Source organism: Anguilla rostrata, chromosome 12 (assembly GCF_018555375.3).
Source record: "Anguilla rostrata isolate EN2019 chromosome 12, ASM1855537v3, whole genome shotgun sequence".
NCBI lineage: Eukaryota > Metazoa > Chordata > Actinopteri > Anguilliformes > Anguillidae > Anguilla > Anguilla rostrata.
This window is the reverse complement of record NC_057944.1, coordinates 20,251,938-20,264,649: the sequence shown is the minus strand read 5'-3', so window position 1 is coordinate 20,264,649 and position 12,712 is coordinate 20,251,938. Positions and strand designations below refer to the sequence as shown.

Sequence of the window (12,712 nt, the reverse complement as noted above, 5' to 3'; positions counted from 1 at the left end):
AGGATTGCTTTCACAGCACTTGCCGTTGAGGTGAACAAGATATTAGCTTCACAGTAGTTATAATGCACCAAACAAACGACACAACGGCTTGGAACAAGTATTACACGAAGGCAAAGTAGAAAATAAAAATCGAAGTACAATACCTGGCTACAATCGAACCGCTGTGGTGTGGTAAGTATCTCACTAGAGGGCAGTCATGTCTTGATTGCCGAGATCATCTGCTGTAGCACCTGGACTTGAAAAGGTTTCTTCATGAGGTCACTTTGCCCTTGAGTACTGGCACTTGTGAACGTTTACGGTGGGGAGCTGGGAGTCAGTATGGGATCTGACATTTTTGTTGGATAAATATTCATTGTTATTCAACAAAATGTATATATTACGTATATTTACTTTTTAAATACGTTCGGAACAATATTTGGAGAACCACTTTTAATTACGAAGAGGAGGTGCTACAGGCCTGTACACATGCAAAACTGAACACGTTTTATATCAGTTTTCTGTGCCCAGCGTTACTTAATGTCACGAAATAATATTGAATGTGCACAGAATGTCTATGTACACTGTCCTGGACATTCCTATGATAGACCATAGAAGTTTGCTGGACAGGTTTGGTACATCACAAAAGGGCTCTTTTGTAGTGACGTGGTCAAATACAGTATATCTCTGGGCAGAATCCTAGTCTGCTTGTCTCAGTATCAAGGAACAGACGAAACTTCTACCTGTATATTTGCTAATCTATTAAAAAGTGCGAAAAAGAGGCAGATCTAAATTCCTTTAAGGGTGCAAGAAATAAATCGAGACAAATTAAAATAAATTGCTCCTTTATTTAAAGAGTACAAATATCAATGAAATGGAATATAATAAATAAGAACCTATAAGGTTGGAGAGTTGAGTTCATTTTTGTCACAACACTTCAATTAATAACATTTAAAAGAAATGAGAGAAAACGCATGGGAATGTCCAACCAATAAATAGGATCAAATTGATAATCTTCCATAACTGAATTGCAAACATACAAAATACAAAAATGACACACTATGTAAAATGTTAATGTAAACCATCATAACAAAATAGTGATGCCACAATGAAGTGGCAATGTCTGACGCCTTTCTGCTACAAGTAATAAGGAAGGAAACAAAATACTAAAAAAACAAATAAGTGTTTCAGTGTTGGGAATGAGACATAAACAGTCAGATATAATTACTAGTTAAGCCAAAACTACTGGAGATACTACTATAATAATAGTAAATCATATGACAATGTGATTTTCACACTCAGTTTTAGGTAAGAGTGTATCAAGTAAACATATCTCCAAGTACCAGAAAATGATGGATCTTAAGTGCTCCGAAGTGGAACTGACATCAGTTGGGTGTCGGTAAGTTTGTACGTGTGCGTTGACAACCGAGCAGAGTAACTTAAGTTTCCTCTCCTGGTTTTAAAGCTAGCCTCGGTTTTCCTACATATGTGACGACCTCGAGCAGGGCTAAGATACAGCTATTCCTGTGCTGACAGTTTATCATTAAGATCTGCACAAACTGTACAGTACTGTGCTTGGGTCAAAACCTACACTTTGCCAGCTAGAATGGAGGTAGGCTCAGATGCATAAACCCTAACCCACAAGAACAACACTGCAACAGAGGGCTGTGATGGGTCAGACAGAAGCAAGATAATGCCATTAAACTGCCCACAGAGTCCTCTGTGGTACACTCGTAACTACACCCATGCATGGCTGGATGCATTCGTGGGGACCTCAAAGATGTGTGTAGCATTAATGTTTGGAACTTCTGAATGAATTTTTTGTCCAGTAGAAATGTTTAACAACCCACTGTGCCCAAAGACCCCAGTCTCTCTCAGACAGAGGAATACCCTAATGACTTGTTTACATGAAAGGGTCAAGCCATCAACCAATAATTCCTAGTTAATACTATAGCCATATTGCGTGGGGGATAAAGTATGATAAACTACTGTTATGCTGCTTTAACAGCACACTGCATTTAAGCCACGCAAGTGATCTTTAAAATAAACATTTTTATTTACGAATTTCTGGGATATGCCTTTTCTTGTACAAGTCAGCAGACTACAATACAACACAACTTTGGGAGGTTTACAAATATGCAATCATGTGCTTTGATGGCTGTGCTTGAGTTGAGTAACTGCCTGGCAACTTTGTGGCACCACAGGACAGGAAGTGACATCAAAGTCTGAGATGAATACACATGGAAAGAGGAAGTCCCAGGCCAAGCAAAAGCATGCCATCATCCTGCACCCAAAACAACCTGGTTGGAAACACTGGGACACAGCAAACTAATGCCAAGCACAAACACCCTGTATTTCCCCCCCCCCCCCGATACAGTACAGTTTCAATAAAAAGTGGAGCTGGTCTTCAACACCCTCTGAACATATGTACAGTAAATTACAGTACAGCTTGTGCGTTTAAGAGAGATGATGAAAATAAAAAGTACTGTTTTCACCTGAAAGCCATTCTATGCTGTGTGAAGAAAGGAAAATGAAATGACGATATATCCTAATAGGTCTCGGTCGATCTCAGTTTGTTCAAATGAAAAGAAACCTGTATAACAAATGTTTCCTCAACACAAACTGTATTATAACCAGTATTAAATTACATTCCACATTGTGTATAGGTCCACTACTTTGCTGGTCATGATCGGAATTCAAAAAAGGTCAAGTGGCTAAAACTTCATTAAAAAAAAAAAAAAACCATGATTGAAAGACAAAGGTCTCAGATCTGTTTCTGTAATACTAGGGAGAGCTGGCTGGCATGCAGGGTTTCCTGTCTGTAGTGATCTTTTTTCTCCTACAGTAGTTTAGAGTTCACTACCACAGGCCAAAGCCCTGACTACTGTGATTTGGAAGCACTAACAAAGCAGGTAATATTGCTTTTTTTATTTTCTTGTCTCAGCTTCTGAAATAGAAGCTCATTGCTCATTATTATGATAATTATAGTGTAATAAATATGCAATTAACAGACTGCAGGGTGCAGCCAGGGGAACCCCTCCCCCAGGGTTCTAGGCCTGTGACTTTTGGGGGTCCGCTCTCCGGACGCTCTTCACCCGCATCGCTCGCCCACACTGCCCAGTGAGACTGTCATCTCCCAGCATGCCTTCTTTCCCCGATTAGCTGTTGACCTGTGGGGGGGAGAGAGAGAAAGGACGGTGAGTGCCAAACAGAAAGGTGCGAATTACTCAGATGTGATTGGCAGGGGAGGAGGCGGAGTCACCCCCTTTCAGGCGACCATTTTGTGCTGGAAACATCCCCAGGGCAGTAGGTTCTTCTGAAGCCAACCCAGGGGATTAATATCTCATTAGACGGTGCTAAACTACCCTAAAAAAGTGGCAAGACCGCCAGCTGTAGGGTGTGCTCGCGCATAAAAGCCCCATGTTGCCATCCGCCAGGTCTGAAGGTAACGAGGAGATGCAAATTAGAATTTTCCTAATTTTGAGTAAACCTATTAAGGCACTTTTTTAGTGGACTGTGGTCTGTGTGACACAGTTGCCTTATAAGTGCCTGTCTGAAATGGGCTCGTTTCAGGGTTGAAAAGTACCTTCTGTGGCCAGAGCACCGAACTGCAACAGATTGCCCAGGAGCGGTGATCAGAGGAGAAAAGGTCACTGCCAAATTAGGATTCTGAGCCTAGCATTTGAAATAGGCTTTCAAATGGAAGTAGTGCCTTTTATCATTACAGTGAGGAGTTATTTTCATGGGCTCCATTGAATGCAAAGAGTAATATACTGAAACTGTTCTCTTTAGAAGTACTTATGCAAACATGCCCTCTAACACAAGGCCTTGGGAAGCAGAAGGGAAGTGAAAAAGAACAGGAAGGAAGGAAAAAAGAACAAAGGAAACGGTGAATTTCTGAGAAAATGGGTGCGGTGTGACACTGAAATCCCTCAAAAAGGGAGCCATTTTCCTCAGTCAGCACCCATTGGCCACACACCCACCCTCCCCCATTACACCCTGATAAACGAACCAGTGTAATTTTTAATGAAACCCCTAAATTATGCCTCCATTTTGGAAGGGTTTCCAGGACGACAGAAGTGCTGAGAGCAAAAGTTCTGGTCTGTGAAAACACAATGGGGTACAGGAACGAACTGTTCCTGTACAGAATTACTCCTGGATGGGAGTAAAGTCAACCCTTTCCTGACATATTTATCACCTGTGTGTGTGTGTGTGTGTGCGTATGAGGCTTTTGTTGGCATAGTTCCTTTGTCCTGTTGGTGCGAGGGAATGAAGATATACAGAGAGATAAAGAAAGCAGGAGAGGAGTGTATGAGTGCAGAGAGGAGATAATAGGCTCGTCCTTGCTTATGCAACCACACTGCAGCTCTTTTGACTGACACATAAGAATGTGTTGCACTAGACACAAGGTGCAGCAGTCTTCAGCCATGATCTGGGGCTCTCTGCAATGGAGGCCTAGAGCTGTGCTGTACACAAAACCACGACTGCAGTGCTGTACGCAAATCTACAACTACAGTACTGTACACAAAACTACAACTGCAGTGCTGTACACAAATCTACAACTGCAGTGCTGTACACAAATCTACAACTGCAGTGCTGTACACAAAACTACAATGGCAGTGCTGTACACAAAACTACAACTGCACTGCTGTACACAAAACTACGACTGCAGTGCTGTACACACAACTACAACTGCAGTGCTGTACACAAATCTACAACTGCAGTGCTGTACACAAATCTATAACTGCAGTGCTGTACACAAAACTACAACTGCAGTGCTGTACACAAAACTACAACTGCAGTACTGTACACAAAACTACAACTGCACTGCTGTACACAAAACTACAATGGCAGTGCTGTACACACAACTACAACTGCAGTGCAGTACACAAATCTACGACTGCAGTGCTGTACACAAATCCACAACTGCAGTGCTGCACACAAATCTACGACTGCAGTGCTGTACACAAAACTACAACCACACTGCATAATCCAATATCATTCTTGTCCAAGATGTATCTATTTGAATGTATCCATTTAAAAACTATACAGTGCTGCAAATAAAAGCAGTGTGAGAGGTCATTAATATTTCATTGAGTCTCAGCAGTCTTCAGATTGGTGGAAAGCCTTGATTAATCGGAGTGTACACACAGTGGGTGCTTCCTGGTAGTCCCCCAAGAAATAGAAAAACAAAAACAGCTCCGCTCATTCAGAGTAATTCCTGAATGTATGGAGGGGCCAGAAAACCATGTTGAACAGGGCGACTAATTATTAGTATATTTATAACAATAATAATAATAATAATAATTAGGTATGTACTCTTGCACATACTAAAATATTAATCAACAGTAATATTTTGGCAGGTACATATTCTTATATGAATATTTCAAGACTATTTTAAGTAGGATTCTAGTTAAAAAAAAAAAAAAAGAAACTACAGTATTGTATAGCTAAGCTCCTTGATTACATTTACTAAGCTACCCAGCACCAGCACCAACCACCACCAATGAATTCCCATAATGGCAGTTACCTTTCAGATGACCAGGTTGGTTTCTCCAAGCCTTATGACAAACTTTCGGTCCTGAAATAATTAAAAAGCTTTTCAGCATAAACTGCTTCAGTATGTGGCAGAGGTTAACACTCAAACTACCTTTAGGCCAGCACCAAGAATAATACCACTACTGTGTGCGTGTGTGTGTGTGTGCTTGAGAGACAATATTCAAGCCTATACACTGTGTGTCAATGAAGAATTAATGTAACTCGTACATGACCAGCAGTGGAGAAATCTCAGGCTCAGGAACTTCCTCATGCACACTTCACACAGTTTCCAGTCAGAGGAACAGGAAAGGCCCACAGCCTGGGGCCGCCTCAGTTCCTGCTGCGATTGTTTGTCTGGGACGTAGCGGACGTGACGCTCACCTCCTGCTTGCTCTTGGTCCACCCGCAGGAGGAGGAGATGGAGGAGATCCCCAGGAGAGACTGCTCGTCCGCCGCCTCCGCGTGGGAGGTGTCCACCGAGTCGGTGTCGCTGGACTCTGGCGGGGTCAGCTCCAGGGATGTGGACGCCTCTGGAATCTGGGCCACCTGGAACCTGTCCATCGATCAGAGGTATGATTGACACTTAGAGCCACCATCAGAGGTATCAAAGGCACCGATTCCATGCCCCGAACACAAGATGATGTGTCCACACCATCAACATTTAAAAACCCAGTGACTTCACCTGTCAGTCATGAAATAACCAGTGAAAAAATGACCCTTTCCTGAAGGAAACATTTTTCATACAACACCACAGAAAAGGAGAGTGCTGGTGCTGTGAGAACAGATCCAACTGAATGAAAGTGCTGGGATGTGAATACAGGACATTTAGTCCTCATGGCGTACACAGGCATTTCTGATATAAAACAGCCTAAAGGAGGTGAATTATATAATAAAGTATTATTATTTAAGGGCTTGTCAGAGTTGCAATTATGGCTGAAAAACCATCATGCATGTGGGTGGTGACCCCAGGACCAAGTTCACAGCCCTTACAGACAGTACAGGGAACCTGTACGTCTTCAGTTCTCTACAAAAGGGGTGGGACCAAACAAGGGTGACATCACTCTGCACACGCTCAGAGCTGTGACCCGTTGTACAGGGGAGAAGGGAGCCGTTTCTGACCTTCCCACAGACAGGATGGTGGGCAGGGGGGCCTTGGTGCTGGGGGCGGTGGTTTTCCGCGTGTCGACGGGCAGATGCAGGAGCTCGGGCCACTTCTTCTGGCTGCAGCGGGAGCAGCAGTGGCCCGCCTTGGGGGCCAGCCCATTGATGGTGTGGAGGTGGTGCTGGTGGGGGCAGAGACGGGGCAGGGAGCGGAACTGATGGGGCAGATGGGGCAGGACCGGGAACCTGCGGGAGGAGAGGCAGGGGGCAGGAGTGTCAGGTGACCCAGGACCGAAGAGGCACACGTTTGACCCATGAGTGAACACAACCAGAACACAACCTTGGCAGCTTCAGCTAGACAACTGTTGTATTAATGTGCTACAGAGTACACCCCACCCGCACCCCACCCACTGATGAATCCATCATGCCTCTAACAGCACATCTGTTTAAACACTTTATTTTGCAGGAATTCAAGCCCACAGCAATGCACTCAAGCCATGGAGCTTCACCTCAGCTGGGATTCGAACCCAGGGCACCTTCGATTTAAGTGAGTGGCGTGTGGCAGCGCTAACTCGCTCAAATCAAAGGTGTCCTGGGTTAGAATTCCAGCTGGGGTGAAGCTCCATGCTCGTGCTGAACGCGCTCTGTGCTGAACACGCTGGTTCAGTTCTAGAAATGTTTTAGGGCCGGTTATTTTTCATCCGGGGGTCAATTCTGGCTCTTTTCTGTCCCACACAAAGAGACAATGGGCAGGCCATTATGCAAGTGCTCTGACACTGCAGGTTTTCAACAGACTTTCCACAGAGTTGGGGTGTGGGGGGGTTTAGGTGAGGGGTGCGAAGGGGCGGGATCACGAGAGGTACCACACACAAATAGGCTCACACACCATGGAATGCAAAATATGAACAGCAGACCAGTTTATTTTTAGCACTGTCACAGCAATGCGCTGCAGCAACGACACGCCACCATTTCAGTAGAGCTGAGACTCTGTTCCATCCCTTGAATATGCACTGCAAAACGCTGATGAGTCAGACTTGGAAATGACCAGAATTAAAAGAAATGCAGGCCCACACTCTACTTTTCTCAAATATTACAGTTCCACACCGGGCATTTTCTCACCTTATTTTTTTTTTTTTACCCGCCTTTCATTCTTATAGAACTTAATATGCTTTGGGATTCGCTGTTTTCAGTGTTTCAGAAACACTGACGGGGCCAAAATGTTCTGTGGCAGAATCTATTTTCCAAACAATTTAATTAACGGCACCATCCAGTGGACATTGGTACACATGGGCGTTCATCAGAGCTAGTTTCTGGAACTGCGGGACAGCTGCCAGTAGAGCAGGGCTGTACATCAGCACCTCACTGGACAGGAATGTGTGCAGTCCTGTTCACTCCCAGCCTGACAGGCTGTGATCACCGCCCTAATCACTCGCTGGCGCGCTCGCCGGCCGACCTTGGACGTCCTTCAGGAGGCACCGTGTTGTGACGGGCAGGAAGTGCAGCTGCACCGGCCGGGTGTTATACACGAGGGCGTCGGCCTGACCGCCGAGGACGCCAAGCCTCGCCTGACCTGCGCGTAACTGACGCCATTTTTACTGTGACGCAGCACGGGTGAAGTTTCCACTGCTGTCTGTAGCAAGGACCACTAGTCTGTGGTTCCGCTTGGCTACCGTGGTGACTATTCAGTTAGTCTGATTGGTTATCAGGGGGTCAGCCCTCCCTCCTGCCAATGACGTCATTGCAATGAGTCACTGGTCTCAGTGACAAAGAGTTCGAAGAAGTAGTAATCACATCTGTGTTTCACACAGTGAATACTGTCAAACTTATATAAGTCACTTTGCCAGGAATCTTTTCAGTAACCTTCATGGACGCAGGAACTAGTGGTGCTGCTCTGTCTGTAAAAGGGGTCGGTGCTTGGGGGTGCTTGAGAACAGAGAAAGTTGTAAGGCACCAAACAAAAAATGAATGTCTGATTTAAATTTAATTAGTAATTTACTGGGTCAATGGCAACATTGTTAGGGCTGGTATAGTCCACCTATTTGGCATCCATATCCATATTTCTCAGGCGTCCATGAGGACTAAAGCGTTATGTGATGGAGTTGTCGGTGGTAAAGGACCCTGGAGGCAGGTTGTGCGACTGTGGATAATGTGGGTAGTGAAAGATTCTCACTTGATGGACGGCGCTTTGCTGATGGATATCTGCTTATTCTCATAATCCAGGAGAAGCTGCTCCAGAGCTGCGGCATTCTCTGAAACAAAGAACACACACTTTACAACCAAGTGTATAAAACACACAGAGCAGACACACACACATGTACACACACAGGCATAAACACACACACGCTCACATTCACACACATATAAACACACTCACAGGCACAGGCACACTTACACATCCATAAACACACTCACACACATACACTCACTCATTACACACACACACACACACACACATGGGTGAACACACACTCGCTCAACTAGCTCACTCACACTGAAAAAACCTCCTCCATTTTGCATTGGATACATGAATAGAAAGCCTGCATCATCAGATGTGTACTGCCAATATTTCACTGCTCAGTGACAAAGTCTTTTCAAAACTTGCTGAAGGTGATGCAATACAAAAAGTGTTTCCTGGAAAGTTAATGGCGATATGACGCATGGAAAACAATCTTTCCTGAGCGCGATTTACAACAAAATCTGAATAGGCACAATGTAAAAAGAAATTTTAAGGCTTGCAGAAGCCACAGTCTGCTTTCGAGACACTGTTCTGGGTTTTTTTTATGGTATTGTGAAGAAATGGGTGGTGCAGGAGGTTGGGTGTACCTTTCTTCTCGGTGATGAGGCGCACCAGCACGCCAATGGTGTCTTCATTGGGGTCATCCACAGTGAACGGACCAGTATTACCTGCCAGACACAGAAGAACAGGCTCGAGAAAGCTGCAAGAACGTCATCATATTGCTGTAACGTGAATGGCATAGTGTTGCTCAGAACTTTTTGGGACAGCCTAGTGTCCATCCACTGTCCACCCTACATCGTCCTAAGACCCGAAAATTCATTTTTGTCCCCTGTAAGGGACATGAGTCTCAAGTCTTCTTAACTTCAAGAACCATGTATTCTACTGTGCTAAAACCTAGGCTACAAGAGACATTACATGAATATAAAATAAATTACATCCAAGAAAATATTCATAGTGCTACGTGTTTTGTCATCCAAGACACTTGAATTATGTCAAAAAAGTTTTTTTAAATAGGCTACTTAAGATTTTTCTGACAGGTCTCAGGAGGATACAGCTTTTAGAAGAGTGCTAATGGCTTTCAGATGAAGAACATCAACGCCGTCTTGTGCCTGTACCTTCAACACAATGAGTGCTTGGGTGAAAAGCCACATTAAATATCAATCATCAATACTGGGATGTCTCATTAGGTACTCAACTTAAATAGTATGAACTAAATTTCCCCAGGTGAAGTTCTTTACCATCCTTTAACACTAGTCCCAACAGGAACCTAAAATCATCATCTTGATTATTTTTTCAAAAAGCATGTTGGAATTCATTAAGTTTAAAAAGTTTTAGTTCGTTGTGGCCACTCAGAAAACACTATGATGATAAACCCCTGGAAGTCATACATTCCCCATGCGTTTCTAATTCAGAGGACAATGCTAGCTCAATCTGAGAAGCAGCAGTAGCTCTGTGAACATGTTCTGTCAGTCTATTCAGAGCCAGACCTGGAGGACCTGGTGTATGAGAACAAGGTCTCCATGGCAACCAGGCCCTTCCCACAGTTCCAGAGGACAGCAGATGGGAGCAGCAGAACAGCTCACTCAGCTGGAGCTTCTATTCAGGCCTTTAGCTGGCCCCTCCCCCTCCCCTCCCCAAAGTGCTCACTTTGTATTCTGAATTGTTATCCAAAAACTTTTGTTTCTCTTAATCATTATATCTCTCTCATTCTCTCCCTCAAACACGCATACACCCACACACACGCTATAGGCTATATATAAATGGGTTGTCAGGAACAGTCACCTGAACTGGCCAGCGCTCACACTTCAAAGCTTTCCTGAGTTTCAAAGCGATGGAGCACAACCCTGTCGCCTCCGCAGCTACAGCACGGCCATCTACCTACAGCCAGTGCAGAGGACCGCTAGCATAGCCACCCGCCATTTCACAATCGCATTACACCACTATGGGACGCAGCAACAGCTCCCTCTCAGGCTCCCTCGGGTTCTCTGGAGACCGGATCTCAGCAGCAAGGTGTTTCTGAGACAGGCCCGGGCACTCCCCCCACCAGCCCCCTCCAGCCGGCCCGAACCGGGTCCCGCTGGCCCACACACACCACCACCTGCCAGGGCCCTGTACAGCACAGTGTCGGGTGAACACAGAAGAGCAGTTACACAAGCCAGCTTTAGGGGAAGGCCTCTCGCCAGCTTTTTTGAGGGAACCAGTGACGCAGGGAAGAGTGTGATCTATCCACCCCCGTCCCGCTGAACCACCCAACCAGCGTCAGTGCAGGACTGGACCGGAGCACAGGCCGTGCAGCGAATGTCAGCGGGAGGCTGTATTGTTATTTGAGGCAGTTTGGATAGATGTCCACATTTCTGACAGTGTCTCCAGGGTGGAAGGGGGCTCGGGCTGGCCCCGCCTCTGGGGGAGTGGGAGTGGCTAACAGTGAAATACAGGCTGTGGGCAGGGCCCCCACCCCTCCTCCCCTCTCCCCAGAATATTCCAATTCAACTCAAATCCCAAGAAAATTCTAATGCAAATCACCCTTATCATCATGAAAAACACAAAGTCCTGTATTGCCAAAGTGCTTATATAATATTAATAGCACAATGCATGTCAGGCAAACTAATAATGGGGATTATACTTTTATTATAGATAGTACTACTAAAATGAATATCATCATCTGTCCTTCTCTCTCTTTTCCTGCCTCTGTCCCTCTCCCTGTCCCCCTTTTTTCGCTCTCCCGTCTCTCTCTCACACATTTATTCAGTTTAACTGCAGTGTTCCTCTGTATCAGTGTTCCTCTGCAGCATATCCTCCTCACAAACAAGGCCAGACCCAGACCAAACTCAAAGCAAACCTAGGCCAAACCCAGTCCATGCTCAGCAGGCCAAGCCCCAACCAAGACCCACAACAGACCGATCCAGACCACACCACAGACAAGATCTTTAACAACTTTCGCATCACATAAGATCACATAACAATAACATTATAATAATGGAGTTATTTCCTAAGCAAAGCCGCTCTTGCCAGGGTATGTGTTCAAGCCTCTGCCAGGTTTCCCTAACAAATATTAAGCACTCAAATTCTAGATGACAACGCACTCAATATGATGCATGGACCAGAAGGATCTGTCCAAAAGCCCACAGTTATAGCCTACCAATAGAAGACAAATAGATAAGTCATTCATTGGAAAGCTATGGCCTGAAGCTATTCCTGTGTCAGAGACACCTACATTACAAAGGACAGGAAGTGAAGAAAGCTCCATACGTCAATGAACACACAGCCTATCCTCACCGCAACTGTCAAACATCATGCGAGGCATGCATATTACGTCAAAAACATAAATAATTTTATTTAAAACCAATTTTGAATCACTGCACAAAAAACCAGTGCTTTGGCTGGACATGCTTCCCAGGAAGTCATTAGGTCCCATCACAGAGCCCATCAAGCTCCACCACAGACCCCATCAAGCTCCATCACAGACCCCATCAGGCCCCTTTAAGTGTATCCATGGCAGGGTAGGGATTTCTGAACCAAGCACTGCCGACAGATAGAACGTCCAGGTCTGCGCGCATGTCACCCGGAGATGGAAACACGGAGCAGGCCAAAGACGTGATGCGACTTGACTGAATAATTGATTTCGGAAAGCCGAGCTGCCTGGAGTGTCCTGTTCTGGGGGAGCTGGCGCTGGAGAACGCTTCCACAACAAACAGTCACTCGAGACAGGGGCAGGCTGGAAACGCAAGACAAGGACGGAACGAAAACAAAACTAGCGTCCCGCAAGCACGGCTCAAAGATTCCAGCTCTAATAAGCTCACGTACAGATGAACAGGCATCAGCACACATGGCCCAACAGGCAGTTTCATACAACCCCAAACA

General features: G+C 45.2%; 1 protein-coding gene across 5 annotated transcripts in view; it reads right to left on the bottom strand.

Moving 5' to 3' along the window:
- Window positions 1-804: 804 nt before the first annotated feature.
- Window positions 805-12,712, bottom strand: part of relt (RELT TNF receptor) — a 32,646-nt gene continuing 20,738 nt past the window's right edge. For 4 of the 5 annotated variants that reach the window (XM_064302604.1, XM_064302603.1, XM_064302606.1 and 1 more), the window contains 6 exons: window positions 9,439-9,519; window positions 8,786-8,864; window positions 6,634-6,861; window positions 5,896-6,067; window positions 5,507-5,557; window positions 805-3,146 (listed from right to left, as the gene is read on the bottom strand). In XM_064302604.1, coding sequence (XP_064158674.1) covers window positions 5,510-5,557; window positions 5,896-6,067; window positions 6,634-6,861; window positions 8,786-8,864; window positions 9,439-9,519 — 608 coding nt within the window. In that variant the 3' untranslated portion in view covers window positions 805-3,146; window positions 5,507-5,509. The remainder of the gene's footprint in view (window positions 3,147-5,506; window positions 5,558-5,895; window positions 6,068-6,633; window positions 6,862-8,785; window positions 8,865-9,438; window positions 9,520-12,712) is intronic. The other variant, XM_064302607.1, reaches the window with a different exon arrangement.